At 35.9% G+C, this 13,985-nt stretch overlaps 1 protein-coding gene across 7 annotated transcripts in view; it reads left to right on the plus strand.

Moving 5' to 3' along the window:
* The first annotated feature begins 5,555 nt into the window (after positions 1 to 5,555).
* LOC149802889 (calcium/calmodulin-dependent protein kinase type II subunit delta-like) overlaps positions 5,556 to 13,985 on the plus strand; it is a 298,291-nt gene continuing 289,861 nt past the window's right edge. For all 7 annotated transcript variants that reach the window (XM_089952362.1, XM_089952367.1, XM_089952361.1 and 4 more), the window contains exon 1: positions 5,556 to 5,648. In XM_089952362.1, coding sequence (XP_089808488.1) covers positions 5,584 to 5,648 — 65 coding nt within the window. In that variant the 5' untranslated portion in view covers positions 5,556 to 5,583. The remainder of the gene's footprint in view (positions 5,649 to 13,985) is intronic.

The raw sequence follows: 13,985 nt of genomic DNA on the forward strand, positions 1-13,985 counted from the left end.
GCCGACTATCCGGCTCATCCTTTATTGTGTGTTTTCGGCGGGTGGCTCCGTTACATAGTCATACTTCATACAAAGTACCAATGAATCCATTTAATGATTCCATTTCGTTAGAAATTTCTTATTCATGTACTTTATCCATATTCGTATGTCCAAGTCCATTTCCGTTCCTGGTTTAGCATATTCCTTATCTTGAAACATTATTATATATCATAATCCTTGTTCATTTCGACCTCTTTTCCTATTAGTTGAGTTGTTTGTTTTGTGGTTTAAACCTCGATAAAGGTGCTAGTGAATCAATTCGAAATCCACTTTGCTGACGCGCCTGGTTTTAGAGGGAAATGTCTCCCTCCTCTGCCCGACATTATAATAATAATAATAATGAGGACTTTGTATATCGCCTAATTTTTAGAAGCTCTAAGCGCTTTACAACATCAGACAACACCTATAAGATAAAAAACACATAATAATATTATTACAAAAACAAGCATCATGAAATTAGAAAAACATTAAAAAAATAAAAATAAAAAAAAAACATGCTGAGAATATTTCAGGTAGGAAACATTATTAGGTCTTTAAGTTTGTTCTTGCAGTCGAAATAAGTGAGTTTTGAGAGCCCTCTTGAATGTGGTCACTGTGTCTTTGTGTCGAAGTTCAGTGGGCAATTCATTCCACGTTGCTGGGCCCTGGTATGCAAAAGAATGCTGTCCATATGACTTTGTTTTCATAGTGGAAATAATGAGTATACGATTGTCAGAAGAGGAGCGAAAGTATCCTGCTGGTGTGTACACGTGGGTGAGGTCGGATAGGTATGTTGGACTAGAGTCCGACAGTGAAACGTAGCACAGAGAACAAATTTTGTGTTTGATTCTGGGTAGAATGGATAGCCAGTGTAGAGTACAGAGCAGCGGGGAGGTGGTACTCTAAGTATGATCCGAGCAGCTGTTTTGAACTTTTTGAAGATTTTGGAGTAGATATTGAGATGAACCAGACAGAATTGAGTTACAGTAGTCCAGTCTTGAAAGTACTAATGAACACACAAGTGTTTTAGTGGCATCAACTGAAAGATATTTGCGAATTGAGCTGATGCGTCTCAGCTCAAGATATGCAGCCTTGCATATGTTCATGACATGTTGGTGCAATGGGAGAGTACTGTCCAGAGTAACACATAGGTTTCGTACTGATTGTGTGAATTTAATGGTGGTGTTGCTGATATTTATTGTTTGCGGTAAAGGATGTGAACGAGAAAGTCTTTGTGTTGTGATCAGAATCTCCTCAGTTTTATCATCATTCATCTGCAGCTTGTTACATGTCATCCCTGATTTCACATCAGAAATGCACCTCTCTACACCTTGGATGGTAGCATCAACTTCAGTAGGGTGGCTATATTTGTATATTTGAGTGTCATCAGCGTACAATTGTTGAGACACTGGATGATGATCTATGACACTTGAGAGCAAATGAGTGTACAGAATGAAGACAACAGATCCAAGACTAGACCCCTGTGGAACACCACAAGATAGATCAACTGGGCTGGAGTGTATTCCATTTGCAGATACAATTTGTGTCCTGTTGACCAAGTAGGACTTGAACCACAGTCAAGTGGTTTGAAGATGAAAACAGGCAACAAGCACAAATATCATGAAAACGGCATTAAAAACGGAACAGCTGCTTCAAGCCGGTTAAGCGATAGCGGCCATCGTGTCTTCCAAAGTCGAAGGACTTGTTCTTTTCCATTATGTTCCGTTAGTTGAGTTGTTGGTTGTTTTGTGTGTTTTCTCTCGTTAGAGGTTCCAGTAATCCAATCCTAAGTCCACTATGCTGGCACGCCGATATTGTCAGGAAAATATCCTAAGATTTCCTCCCTTGCCCTTGCCCGACATGTTTATGCTTGCTGCGTAAGATACAAACCACAAATACTTTAGTTGTATACTTTGGGGGGGGGGGGGCGCACCAGACAGATCCTCCACTTATCAAAAAAAAAGTAAGTGTTTCATGTATTTGTGTAGCCTCTTTCCCCAAGATGTGTGTGTTTGATTAAGTTTAAAAAAGAATTTCGTTCAAAATTTTAGTTATTAGAACTAAATTGTTACGGGGTATTTATTGCTCCCAAGTGTTTTCTAAAGGATGGTTGTCCTAAGATGGGTTTGATCCCCATTTTTACAGATTTCATATCCTTGTTTTTTTTTTGTTTTTTTTTTGTGATCTTGACCAAAGATCTCCTATGTCCTGTGTATGCTATGTGTATCATGCTATTTGTGTGTATGCAGGGCCGGCGCTACCATATAGGCAAACTAGGCAGCCGCCTAGGGCGCTGATTTCGGGGGGGGGGGGGCGCATTTTTAATTATTTTTTTTATTGTTTATAAATTTGGAAATTGATATTTTTTTTTGGGGGGGGGGAGTGCGCCAGAATCTAACCTTGCCTAGGGCGCCAGATAGTCTGGCCGGGTCTGGCGCCGGCCCTGTGTGTATGTTATATAGTTTATATGTTAGGACGGCCAGATTTGTGTCAATTTTTTCCCCAGTTATCTTAGTTATTACTTAATTGGACATTTGTTTGTCCTGATACAAAATTTAACAGTTATAAAATTTTCATAATTTTGAATTTTGGCGAGATAAAACGGTGTACTATTATATCAGCAGAAATAAAACCTGGTGTTTTATGTGAGGGCGAATGATGTGTCGTTTCTCGCATTAAGGATAATTCCGCAAATGTATAATCCATCAAAGGATTGGGTCTGACTAGGATATCACAAAACAATATACACTTGGATATATCTAGGAACTATGATTTAAGTTCCAATTCAGATAAATTTACATATTGTTTTGTTTATAAAAATATAATGTGGTCAGGAGAAGATATTTCCGCGTGTTGCAGTGGAGGTAACTCTTATTTGCCATATATTTCAGTAATCACGTGAGATAACTCTATCAGTCGCATCTTCATCAAGCTGTTAGTAATAAGCGATTTTTAAAAACCATTTCGAGCCAGTTAAACCTGGCAAATCTACTTGCTGCAGCAGTTTGTAACACTCAATAATAGTCAAGGGCAACACCAGTTAAAAATCGAAGCAGACTTTTTAAAAAAAAAGTTTTTGTTTTAAATAATGTTCAGGCGCTATAACTCACCCAACGGTTACTCTATACAATGCGCAGTTTGCATTGCAATATCCATCCATTCTGTACAAGTACATTTATCTCTTTAATTAGAAATTAGGTATTAAGTATCGTCTCGTGTAGAATTATTATATAATGGTAACGGCGTGAACAAAGTTTGGCAGCATATAAATGTAATGTAGTATATAACAGACGTACGATTTCAATGGGCCCGGTTGAGCGACCGCAAGGGTAAGGGGCCGTCCATTTAGTACGTATGCATGGATTTTTATTTAGTTACCCAAATGATAATGTACGTACACATAGGACGCGGAGGAGGGAGTGAAACCTTAATAATAATTTGTCTAATACATAACCTGTTCGACTTGGTTCAGTCGGCGTTTGAATTTTAGCAGACACTAGATAAACTTTTAAAAGTTACGCAGTTTGTATCTCTGATGCAGCCAGACATTCAACGTCGGTGGACGATCTATTTTATTAAACACGTTTCTGCTTGGATTAAATATAAGCCGTTCTATACAATTGTGTGGGTGGGTGGGTGTGTGTGCGTCAAGCGTACGTACACAGGTAGGGTGTGTGTAAAAAAGTACGTTTGTGTACTGGGAGGTGGGAGGGAAGAGGGGTCATGCTTTGTCAGATTTTTGCGTACGTACTAAATGGATGACCTTCAAGGACTTGTAAAATAGTGCACGTGTTTTCATACTCTCAAAGTACGATACTACTTCTGTAATTTCATGGTCAATTTACATGATCACTTGGCTGATTCCAGAGCACAAAAGAAACACCTATTACCTTTTATTGTTCACACGACAAAAACTTTTTGCTGTTAAATCATTCCGGTAAATTTGTATATTAGTGTCACATAAGCGACTGTCATATCTGTCTGCAATGTTAAATATTTAATTCTGTCAGGGATCCTTTTGTACTTTTATTAAATTTCTGTTTTAATTTTCTACTTTATATACTCGCTTATAAGACGAGCCAATCAGCAAAAAACAAAGATTTTGATCTGTCGTAGTATGGTGCGCCTGTAGATCACTGTCTGTGTTGTTTGTTCTACTGATTACACATAACAAACTTCACAGACCCAGATCTACCGGCGCATCGTGCAATGGCAAATCTGTGTCTGTGCAGTTTGCAGTTGGAATCGTCTTATAGAAACGAATATGTACAGTACGTAAAATCTAAAATAAACGTATAAATTATCCATTTCACATCTATATTAATATGTCGTGTTCTATAGAGAAATACAATATAAACTCGGTTTTCGTCTTGTTTGTCTCATGCGTAAATCTGATAAATCCAATCATTAAGTCCCGATGTACTTTCAGAAAACCAAACTGCTGTGCCTTTGTGAGGAGTAAACAGCGGAAGTAGGAATTTATGTGTGTGAATGTTTTATTATGGGCAAAAGATTGCACTGATTTAAAATGTACAAAGTGTTAGATTGTTGCTTTTATGTTCATGAAAATATTCACATTTCTTCTCTGAAAACATTTGACCTTCTCATTATATGGCTTCAAAATAAAGTTAAAAATATTTATTGCACTATCTTCAAGGTGCAATTTTTTGTGGGCGTGTATGTTAAATATAAGTTTTCAAGCTCTGAAATATCACTGTGGTTGAGGGACCCAGATAGTAATTTTGTTTTTACAAAGATTCTAGGGGTCAAGAAATGCTTTCATGTGAAGGTTACCAGGTTTTAAATTTGGGATTTAAAAATATTGTGTGTTTCCAGGATTCTAGACACTCTTGGCTTGGCCAAGTGTATTAAGGCGCACGCAATTATAAATCACTCACAGATCTCACCTCTGTCATCAGGAGTTCGAGTCTAAGTTCGGGATACGCGGTTATGTAAGAAAGCTTGCCAGTAGTTTCCAGTGGGTCGATGGTTCTTCACTTAGTTTTCTCGGGTTCTTCTTCCTTCAAATATACTAGCTGTCATGTATAGTCTATCACATGCTGAAAAATAGCGTTAGACACCCCACCCAACAAAAACAAAACAAAATAAGAACAGAAAACCTTTACCTCTATATTTGCAATTGAGATAAAATGAAGCAGATATTAAAAAAAATATTTAAAAAAACGAATAGTAAAACTGCACCTCATGCGTTCGAGAGTTTATTATTGCATTTTTTAAATTTAAACCAAGGAAAGGTGTGTAATACATTTTCAATTTGAAATTGTCTTCGGCAGTAATAATTTCATGGTTTGTTAGGCAAGTAAAAATATCACTCGAACTATAAGGGATAACTTTGCATCCCAGTAAATTCTTTATCCAAGCATTTGTTGTTTTTAGAAAGTGAAAATGTCCACGAAAACCAGTACACATAACTCTGTATAGCTTGGCGACAAATTACACCGAAACCAGACAGTGTTTGTTTACAAATATTAGCATGTGCGCTTAATTCTCACACTGCGTGCGAGATCAAACGAGACCAAGCGAGAAAGCCATTTATGATTCAACATGGCTGCACCAAATTCAGCTGTGAAGTTTAACGATATATACGAGTTAAAGGAGGAATTAGGAAAGTAAGTATCTTCAGTTAAGCATGAGAAGGATGCATAAGTTACTTCTATCCAATGATAAACAGTACTGGCATAAATCTGAGAGAATGTTGTCTGGATAATCGTTTTACGGTGAGGTACCTTACCATCGACCCAGGTTGCCTCCTTTATCGGAGGAAGCGGTATGAAAGGAATATACTACTTATATGTGGACAGGTTGAAATGGAAAATATGGTTGAGATTTTCATCAGATTTATCTAGTCTATTACTTTTGTTGTTGTAATTATTGTATATAACATGGATAACGATTTTATGGATGCAGACGAACCGCAGCCATCGCCATTGCATCAGGATTCTGGTGATCGTAAGTATCGATCAGGCAAATAACACATTGGACTGATGTATTGCTGAAATGTACATGACTACAGTATTCAACCAGATGATGCATGCCAGCAGGGGAGTAAAGGTTTAAAGGTGTACAGATTGGTTTAATCTGAGAATTATAATGGAAATGTTTACCATTAAGTTCGGATGGCACCTATCCTGAACATGGGTATAGTGTATGTCAAGGTGATCGTGTAGGCGTATTTGTTTAAATCATGTATTATTTATTGTTCTAAAATTTAATACATAAACTGTTTAACCAAAGCCTATTCAGTTTTGATTTTTGACTGATCTGCACTTTAAACGTCATATAAAAGTTGCAGATGAAAATTATTGTTTTGGATTTCTATAATTATAGCAAGGTACTAAACTGAGTAAAGGAAAGAGGATGCTCAGTTTATAGCCACAAATAACAGGGTAGTATGTTTATAAATAATTAAATAATGACCATTCAATGGAACATGGATGACTAAGAATTTTACTAAATTGAATAATTTCCATTTAAATGTATGTGTAATCAAATTCTAATAATTGACACTCATTACTGGAATAATGCTGCATGACCATTATGACTCTTATTATAATCACCATAATGGATGGATGATACCAAATGGTACACTGTACAATACAAAAACTAAGCCACTATAATTTCAGTGATTACTTTTTGTGAAATTGGGCAGTGAGACAATTTAGTTGATTACCAAGTTATTAAAACATTTAATCAGCTGCACTTTTTGATGTTAGGCAATGTCACTTGCACAGTTTTTGAGATTGGGTTTTAATGTTTTTGTTATTACATGCAATTGTAGTGTCAAGGAGAATTTACTGCCTCAGAAAGCATCTACCAAAATGTTCTAATAATTTAATTATGTTTAGAGATGATGCTGCATTCAGTTTTGAAAAGTCCTTATTTAAGCTTGTAATGGGGCTTCATCAGGACTGGTCTCCACATGGTGCTTACTTATATTGATTCCTCTCAGTCTTGTTTGATAGAAGTGAGGATCTAAAATGTTAATATTAGCAACTTCTTTTCTCTGCTATTTATTTAATATGTAGCAAAATCAGGAAGAAATGTAGCAACTGATTCTGTGTGGCAGTTGGTTCAGTCCTTCTAATGGTTAATTATTAAGTTTATGACTTTAATGTCAGTTTTAGGTTCCATACTTTGAACATGCATGGTAAGAATATCATGATAAAGTTTTGTATTAGAGTGCTCAAGGCATCAATCCTTAAAATATCATTAAGGAAACAACAGAGGCCGCAGTACAAATATATGCAGATCTAAGTATTCAGAAAGCCCACCTATTTTAAAAGTGTTGGTTGTAACAGAAAAGATGTAGTCTTTCACTGAGCTTTTGAATACGTAGTTACCTTGAAAGAAACAGCAAACAGAGGTGCATTATCTTAATGAATGACAACCCCAGACAATTAAATCTAGATCTGCAAGTTCAGTCTCAGTACACCACTCCCTTGATAATTCACGAACCCACTTACAACGCAGGGTCAGGCGTGGATCCCATTTTTAAACCAGAAAATACCCCAAAAATTGATCCCTATTTGTTGAACTTGAAGAAAGTCACTATCAAAATAGATAACAGAAACTTTGATGTATTTTTCGTTTTATCATTGAAAATGGTAGATGGGACCTGGATATTTTAATCAACACTATATGAAATATCAAATTTAAAAATAGGTCATACAATTTTTTACACTTTCTTGCCAAATGACATTCGTAGTACACTGCAACTAACAATATTTAAGGAAATTTCGATCAATGAAAATGTCACTTATGGTGAGTGAAGGCAGTACTTTAATAAATAAATGCAAATTAAATAATTTTTTTATCAATTTAAATTTGTGTTCTAGTTCTATCTTTTAGTTCCTTTTAAGACTAATGATCATAAATGCAATTTGTCCTCTTGTAATGTAAAATGCATCAATTTACCATAACAGTCATGTCCACGAGCGTTTCTCTTAGAACCTAATTAACTACTGACTGCGTTTTGATAACTGAATTCCGGAAGTGTTTGTTGTATTGTTGCAATAAATTAAAAGCTGACCACTTTTGTATTATCACATTTATTATGGCTTTTGAATCAAATAAAGGAGGTGAAATAAAAGAAAAGTTAAAAGGCACAAAAATCATACAAACTTAAAATCTAGTGACCCTGGTTGTATGTCAGGCGAACTCACTTCATTTGATCAATCAAACACTTATAAATGTTATTGTGTATGTAGCATAAACTACCTTAAATTAACCACTTCTTTCATAACTGTGATGAAAGATAACAAGGCAGCCAAGCGAAATGAGTACTTCATAAAATAAAGAGCTTGTTTTCAGATACGGACCATTGTGGGCAAGCGAGTTTAAGAGAATTCTTTAACTGGCATTTAAAGATATCCTCAAGGACGATAAGAAGTTTATTAATTCCAATGAAATCACGACATCAATGTTGTACTAATTGAGCAATAAAAAGATTGAGTTTCAACGTAGACGATTGTCTCACAAAATAAATGTTGCGTGTTTTGGAAAAAAAGGAATTTTGTTTGGAGGTGTAGCAACAGCTAGTCGAGTAAAATGAGGGTTCAGTCAACAAACAGCCCAGTTCCCTAACGCACCACCCCCTGATTTTTTTCCCACAAGTTTTGGAAGTCTCTCTGTAACTCGCACCTCGCTTATAGTGCGGTCTATGTTTGTGGACCCCATTGTGTGTGAGTTATCAAGGAGGTGTATTAGGCAATTTGAACCATGGTGCATTATATGTGGGTGGAATGTTGATCCTGTTTGGCCACAGGTATTCACAATTTAATGGTTGGGTGGGGGGTATGTTATGACATTTATTTCAGTGCAAACAAATGGTCCTATTCATCCATGAGATTAATAGTGTCAGCATAGAGAATGTAGGAGTTGGATTTATTTGGCAAGGAAAGTACCATTTTGTTTTATCTGGTGAAATGAAAAAGCAATTTCAGTTGAACAGTTTACACATTGTGGATTACAGATTGCTCACCCAATCTGGTGGAATTTCTAGTGGAAGTTCCTTCACAGATTTTGTTGCAGCTGCCTTGGATTTTATGCAACCTTTCCTGATTTTGTTGTAATCATTCTCCACCAGTCAACACACAAATGAAACAGTTGGGAGAGCCTGACACTGTAACCCCACTCTCCCCCAGTGGCAGGTGTCAATTTCAATCTTTTTTTGTGTGCTACATAAAGCCAGTTTATCTTTGACATTCCTATTGTAAGGGTATATTTTGCAAGTGAGATCCAGATGAACAGGTGACTTGTCAATGAGTCAGATTTGCATTTTTGAAAAAGGAAAAAAGCTCAATTTGATACATTCATCATACAGATTGACAGTAAGCCCAGACAGGTTGTATTTTAGACAGTGCTGTGTACATTTCATTGTGTGGGAATATTTTTTTTAAGCAAACATAAATGTGATGGGTAAATGGGAAAATAAATCACAGCATTTCAAACATTAGACCCTAGAGATTTTGTCATTTTTGCCTGAAATGTGAGTAGGAAACATTTTTGGGGCTGCTTCTGAATACATCAAAATAAATATGTGTCAGAGAGATTTCTATTTAGCCCAATGCCTAGTTTTGTGTTAGAAACGTAATTTTTCTTTGGCTGTTTGGTTTGTCTTTGCAAATTTATATATATTTTTTGTTGCTTATAAAACCCAAAATTTATGTGTCCTTGCCACTTTTTTCTGGAAAGGTTCATATGTCTGTGTGCAGTTCAGACTGATCAGCTTCAGATCTGAGACCAAAATGTCTTTTTAGAAAATTTGGTGTAAATAAATCAGGTCTCAAAACATGTTTTTCCCTTTGTATTTTGTAATGTGAGTAGAAAGTCCAGATTATTTGGAATCCTGGTTGAGCTATATCTAGTTTTTTGTAATACACCCATTTGGTGTATCTTAAATGACCTTGATACTGCAGATCTTGGAAGTAGGGTACTACCTCCTGACACATGAACATGGTGCAAAGGGTTAATGAGTTAATCACATACTGAATCTGGCTAATACTTGCGCATGACATCTATTTACTGAAGAATATCTCACATTAAAAGTACTTATCATTATACTATATTTTATAAAGCACCTAAATAGTCTCCGGATCCTTTGTTTAGAAGTTTATCATTCATCTCATGCAATTAAAGATTACAATGTGTACCCAGTTACTCTGGTACTTGCCAATTCATAATTACCCAGGTAATAAAATTAGCTATAGACCATTTTCAGGAAGTTGGATTTGGGTTTTTCCACTTCAATATTTAACACATGCACAATCAATGTATGGCAACTTTTAAGCGATTGTCATGAATATAGTGTATGTTCGTGAAGAAAGTTTCAAACACATTTTTAAATTTTGACATCTGTACATCCTATACAGAAATTATGTGTTTAAAAATCATGAGTAAATAGTTCAGTAACATACCTAAAACAGAAAAGTAGATATGAGCACAAAAAGCATCAGAGAAGACTTACAGAGTTATATGATCCATTTCTGTAATGAAAGGGGTGGGTGAATGGTTTTTGTATGTGACCAGAATTACAGTTTGTACAAATCTACTTGTATTTAGATGACTCTTCAAGATTATATACTTGCAAAAACACGAGGACTCAAAATCTCATTGTTGCATATAATTAATTTCATAGTGGATGGATGCATACAGGTCAACACAGCATAATCAGATCCCAAGCCCAGTCCGAGAATCCACACGAGTTACAAATAGCTGATAGTACCGTAGCAACTGGCCATTGCAGATGTATCGTAGGATGAGTTAACTCATCATTATTATCCATATTTTTTCATGGAGTTAGCGAACTAAGGAGAGAGGGAGAGAATAAATTTCTTAGCCAATCCAATGTATCATAAGCAGTTTTGGGATTCACATTCATTCCCATTTAATTTATTAACTCAATGGCAGATCTTTGAGGAATCTGCTTAATAATGATATGTGCCACCTTGGGTGTTCATTGTTTGCTGCTAATTAGACAAGTTAACTTGTTTATTTTCAGATTATTCATTACCATGCAGTCATAAGAGGCAGGCAGTTTAAATGAGTCACCGTTCAGCAACATAAAGCAATTGATACTCATGAAAATGTACATTTCATTTCTTATACTTGTATGCTGGCATGTTATGTTTTACTACTCTCTGCGGCGATCTATAATGACAAATAGTCTATTCGTGACCAGTGGCCACCCGCTTCTTATGGCCAGAATTTCTCGGCACCTATGATATTGTCTTTGAAAGTACCCCTCAAGAATGGATAACCTTCTAATGCGGCCAGCATTTTAGTACAAAAATGTAAAATGTTCCCCTCACAAGTAGCCAGTCTTTATTTCAAATCTGTCCTGAACTAATAATTAATTTATATTGTGATGTAAAATAAGTAATCAGATTGTCTCTGCTGTTGATACATGTTTCCCAATGTCAGATTTCAGTTACTGAAGAAGTGTTGACTAAAGTACATCTAACACTAAGATCACTATTATATCATTGTTTATAAAAGCTGAAAATGGGTTCATCAATGTTATGGGCTTCACACATCTGTCGAGTTCTTCTCTTTGATGGTTATAACCAGATGTAATTGTTAAGATCATAACAGGGTCAGCATAGGCTAAAAATAGATTTTGTGCATTAACACACACACACATAAATTAACCTTGAACAAAACATGGTACCAGACAAAGACCGAGAGAAAAAATGTGACAACACATTTATTGCTTCCTTTACGAATAAGGAGGTGGCCGAGTGGTCTAAAGCGCTCTCCGTTATGGATCACTTCCATCTCACCTCTGTCTGCGTGGGTTCGAGTCTCGGATTCAGCCAATGTAGGTATGTGAGAAAGCTTGCCAGTAGCTTCTCGTGGGTCTGTGGTTCTTTCCGGGTATTTCCTGGGTTCTTCCTCCACCATTAATACTGGCCGCCATGTATAGCCTATCGTGTGCTGAGAAATAGTGTTAAGCCCTACAACAACGAAGAAGGAATTTGATCCACTCAACATAAGTCTCGTCTATTTAACTAAATCGCATAAGTTAGCAACATCCAAATGAATCATTACCAAACATGAACATGTCATCACGTAAACGGAGACATATTATTTTAGAAGAAAGCTATTCTACTCGATGAAATTGGAAGAAGTGTGTGGGGAGACTTGCTGAACAATTTTATGTAATAAAGACTCAGATAAAACAATTTTATGTTGAAAAGACTCAAACAACGTTGTAACCCATAAGGATGTTACTCAGGAGGAGTGGGAAGATGGAAAGAGAATTATGTATGTACCGAGATTTAAAAGATGGTTTTGAATGGTTTTGCAATGTGCATAACAACAATACCCATTCACATATCATGCTTACGCCAAGAATAAGAATTATTAATGTATATTTAGTTGAAATAAGTCTATTATTATAACAAATAGCACCTTTTAATAATTGATGTTACTTTTAAGTGAAGATATTAAATGCTTTGAAGGGATTTTATTAAACTGAAGAACATGATGCATCAGGAAAAGGACAAGTCAACAGTGCTTTACAAATTTTGAACAAAGAGGAATTCTACAGTGATATACAGGATTCAGAATTTGTGGACTGGACTTGAAACCTTTGAACTGAAGTTAAACATATCATGTAGACTATGATAGTTAAAGTGAATTTTGTGTATAAATAATTTGTCATTTTGTTTTGTGTGTATTCTCGTGCTAATCCACATGGATTTAGTCAATTTGTGACAAGAATATTAATTTAAGTAGCAAAAATATAAGTTTTCCTTACAGTTTTCAATAATTATGGCACATAATATAGAGATCGTATTTTTTGCCACTCATATTAGTAATAATTATTCTATACCTCTTTGGTAGGTTGGTGGTTGGAATGTATGTTCTTCTAACAAAGCAGTTCAGGTTCACATTTAATATAATTTCTGTTTCATCAGGTAACCAATTATTATGATCGACTGGTCGTCAGTTGACTTTATCTAAAATTTTGACATCTTTACTCACAATACAGGTACACTGTATATGAATGTGTTTTAGTGGATGAGTCTTTGAATATTTAACAGCATTATGTACAGCTTAATTGTGCTGCCAGGCAATGTCCACATGATGTAGTGGATGTCCACTATTACATAATTATGTTGCTGTGAATTTCTAATTGGGGCAATAAAACTGTCTACTACTAGCCATGAAGATAATTCATGATGGCCACTACATCCTCTCAGTGATGGAATGTGCATACAAGTATTAAGGAACACTGCATGATCATGGAGTTCCATAAACAATGATGTACATACTATATTTGCATTTTGTGCTAGAGCAAATCCTTTATTATACCCCTCATCCCATGTCTAAGAGGTCATTACCGAAAATTTGCATATATTATCTATCCATTTGCTAGGACTGCATGTTTAAAATTTAGTCACTTTAACTGAAATTTGTGCATATTAGACCTTTGATCATCCCACAAACCCAAGGCGATTGGGTCAGAAACTTTACATTGCTTGCAGAAAAAGATCCTTTGGTGCTAAATTGTTTGAAAAAAAGTCACATGTGACTTTTCATTCACCAGCTTAGAAACAGATGGAATTATAGACTTGTGGATGGATGGATCTTCAGATGTATAGTCTGACAGGGTATCACATAGCATGTCACTTTGTCATATTATGCTCAGACTGCATTTGACTGGCATGTGTTAAATGCCTTGATGCTCTCATGAAGAGGATGACAACCGATTATGGAAGCTGTTACAGATCTTTACTGTATTCAGAGATTTATGTGAACTGAAAAGAGTTAATTGTCTGTCATTATGCTCAAATAAAGACTCTGGTATTCCCTTTCTTGTAGGAAATTGTTGTCATCAGTACTTTAAGGATAACTGCTCCGGTGGTCTAGTGGTTAGAGCGTCCACCTCGGAAACGGGAGGTCGTAGGTTCTATCCCCGGCCGAGTCATACCAAAGACTTA

The sequence above is a fragment of the Sinohyriopsis cumingii genome, chromosome 3 (genome assembly GCF_028554795.1).
Source record: "Sinohyriopsis cumingii isolate HCF-2022 chromosome 3, ASM2855479v2, whole genome shotgun sequence".
NCBI lineage: Eukaryota > Metazoa > Mollusca > Bivalvia > Unionida > Unionidae > Sinohyriopsis > Sinohyriopsis cumingii.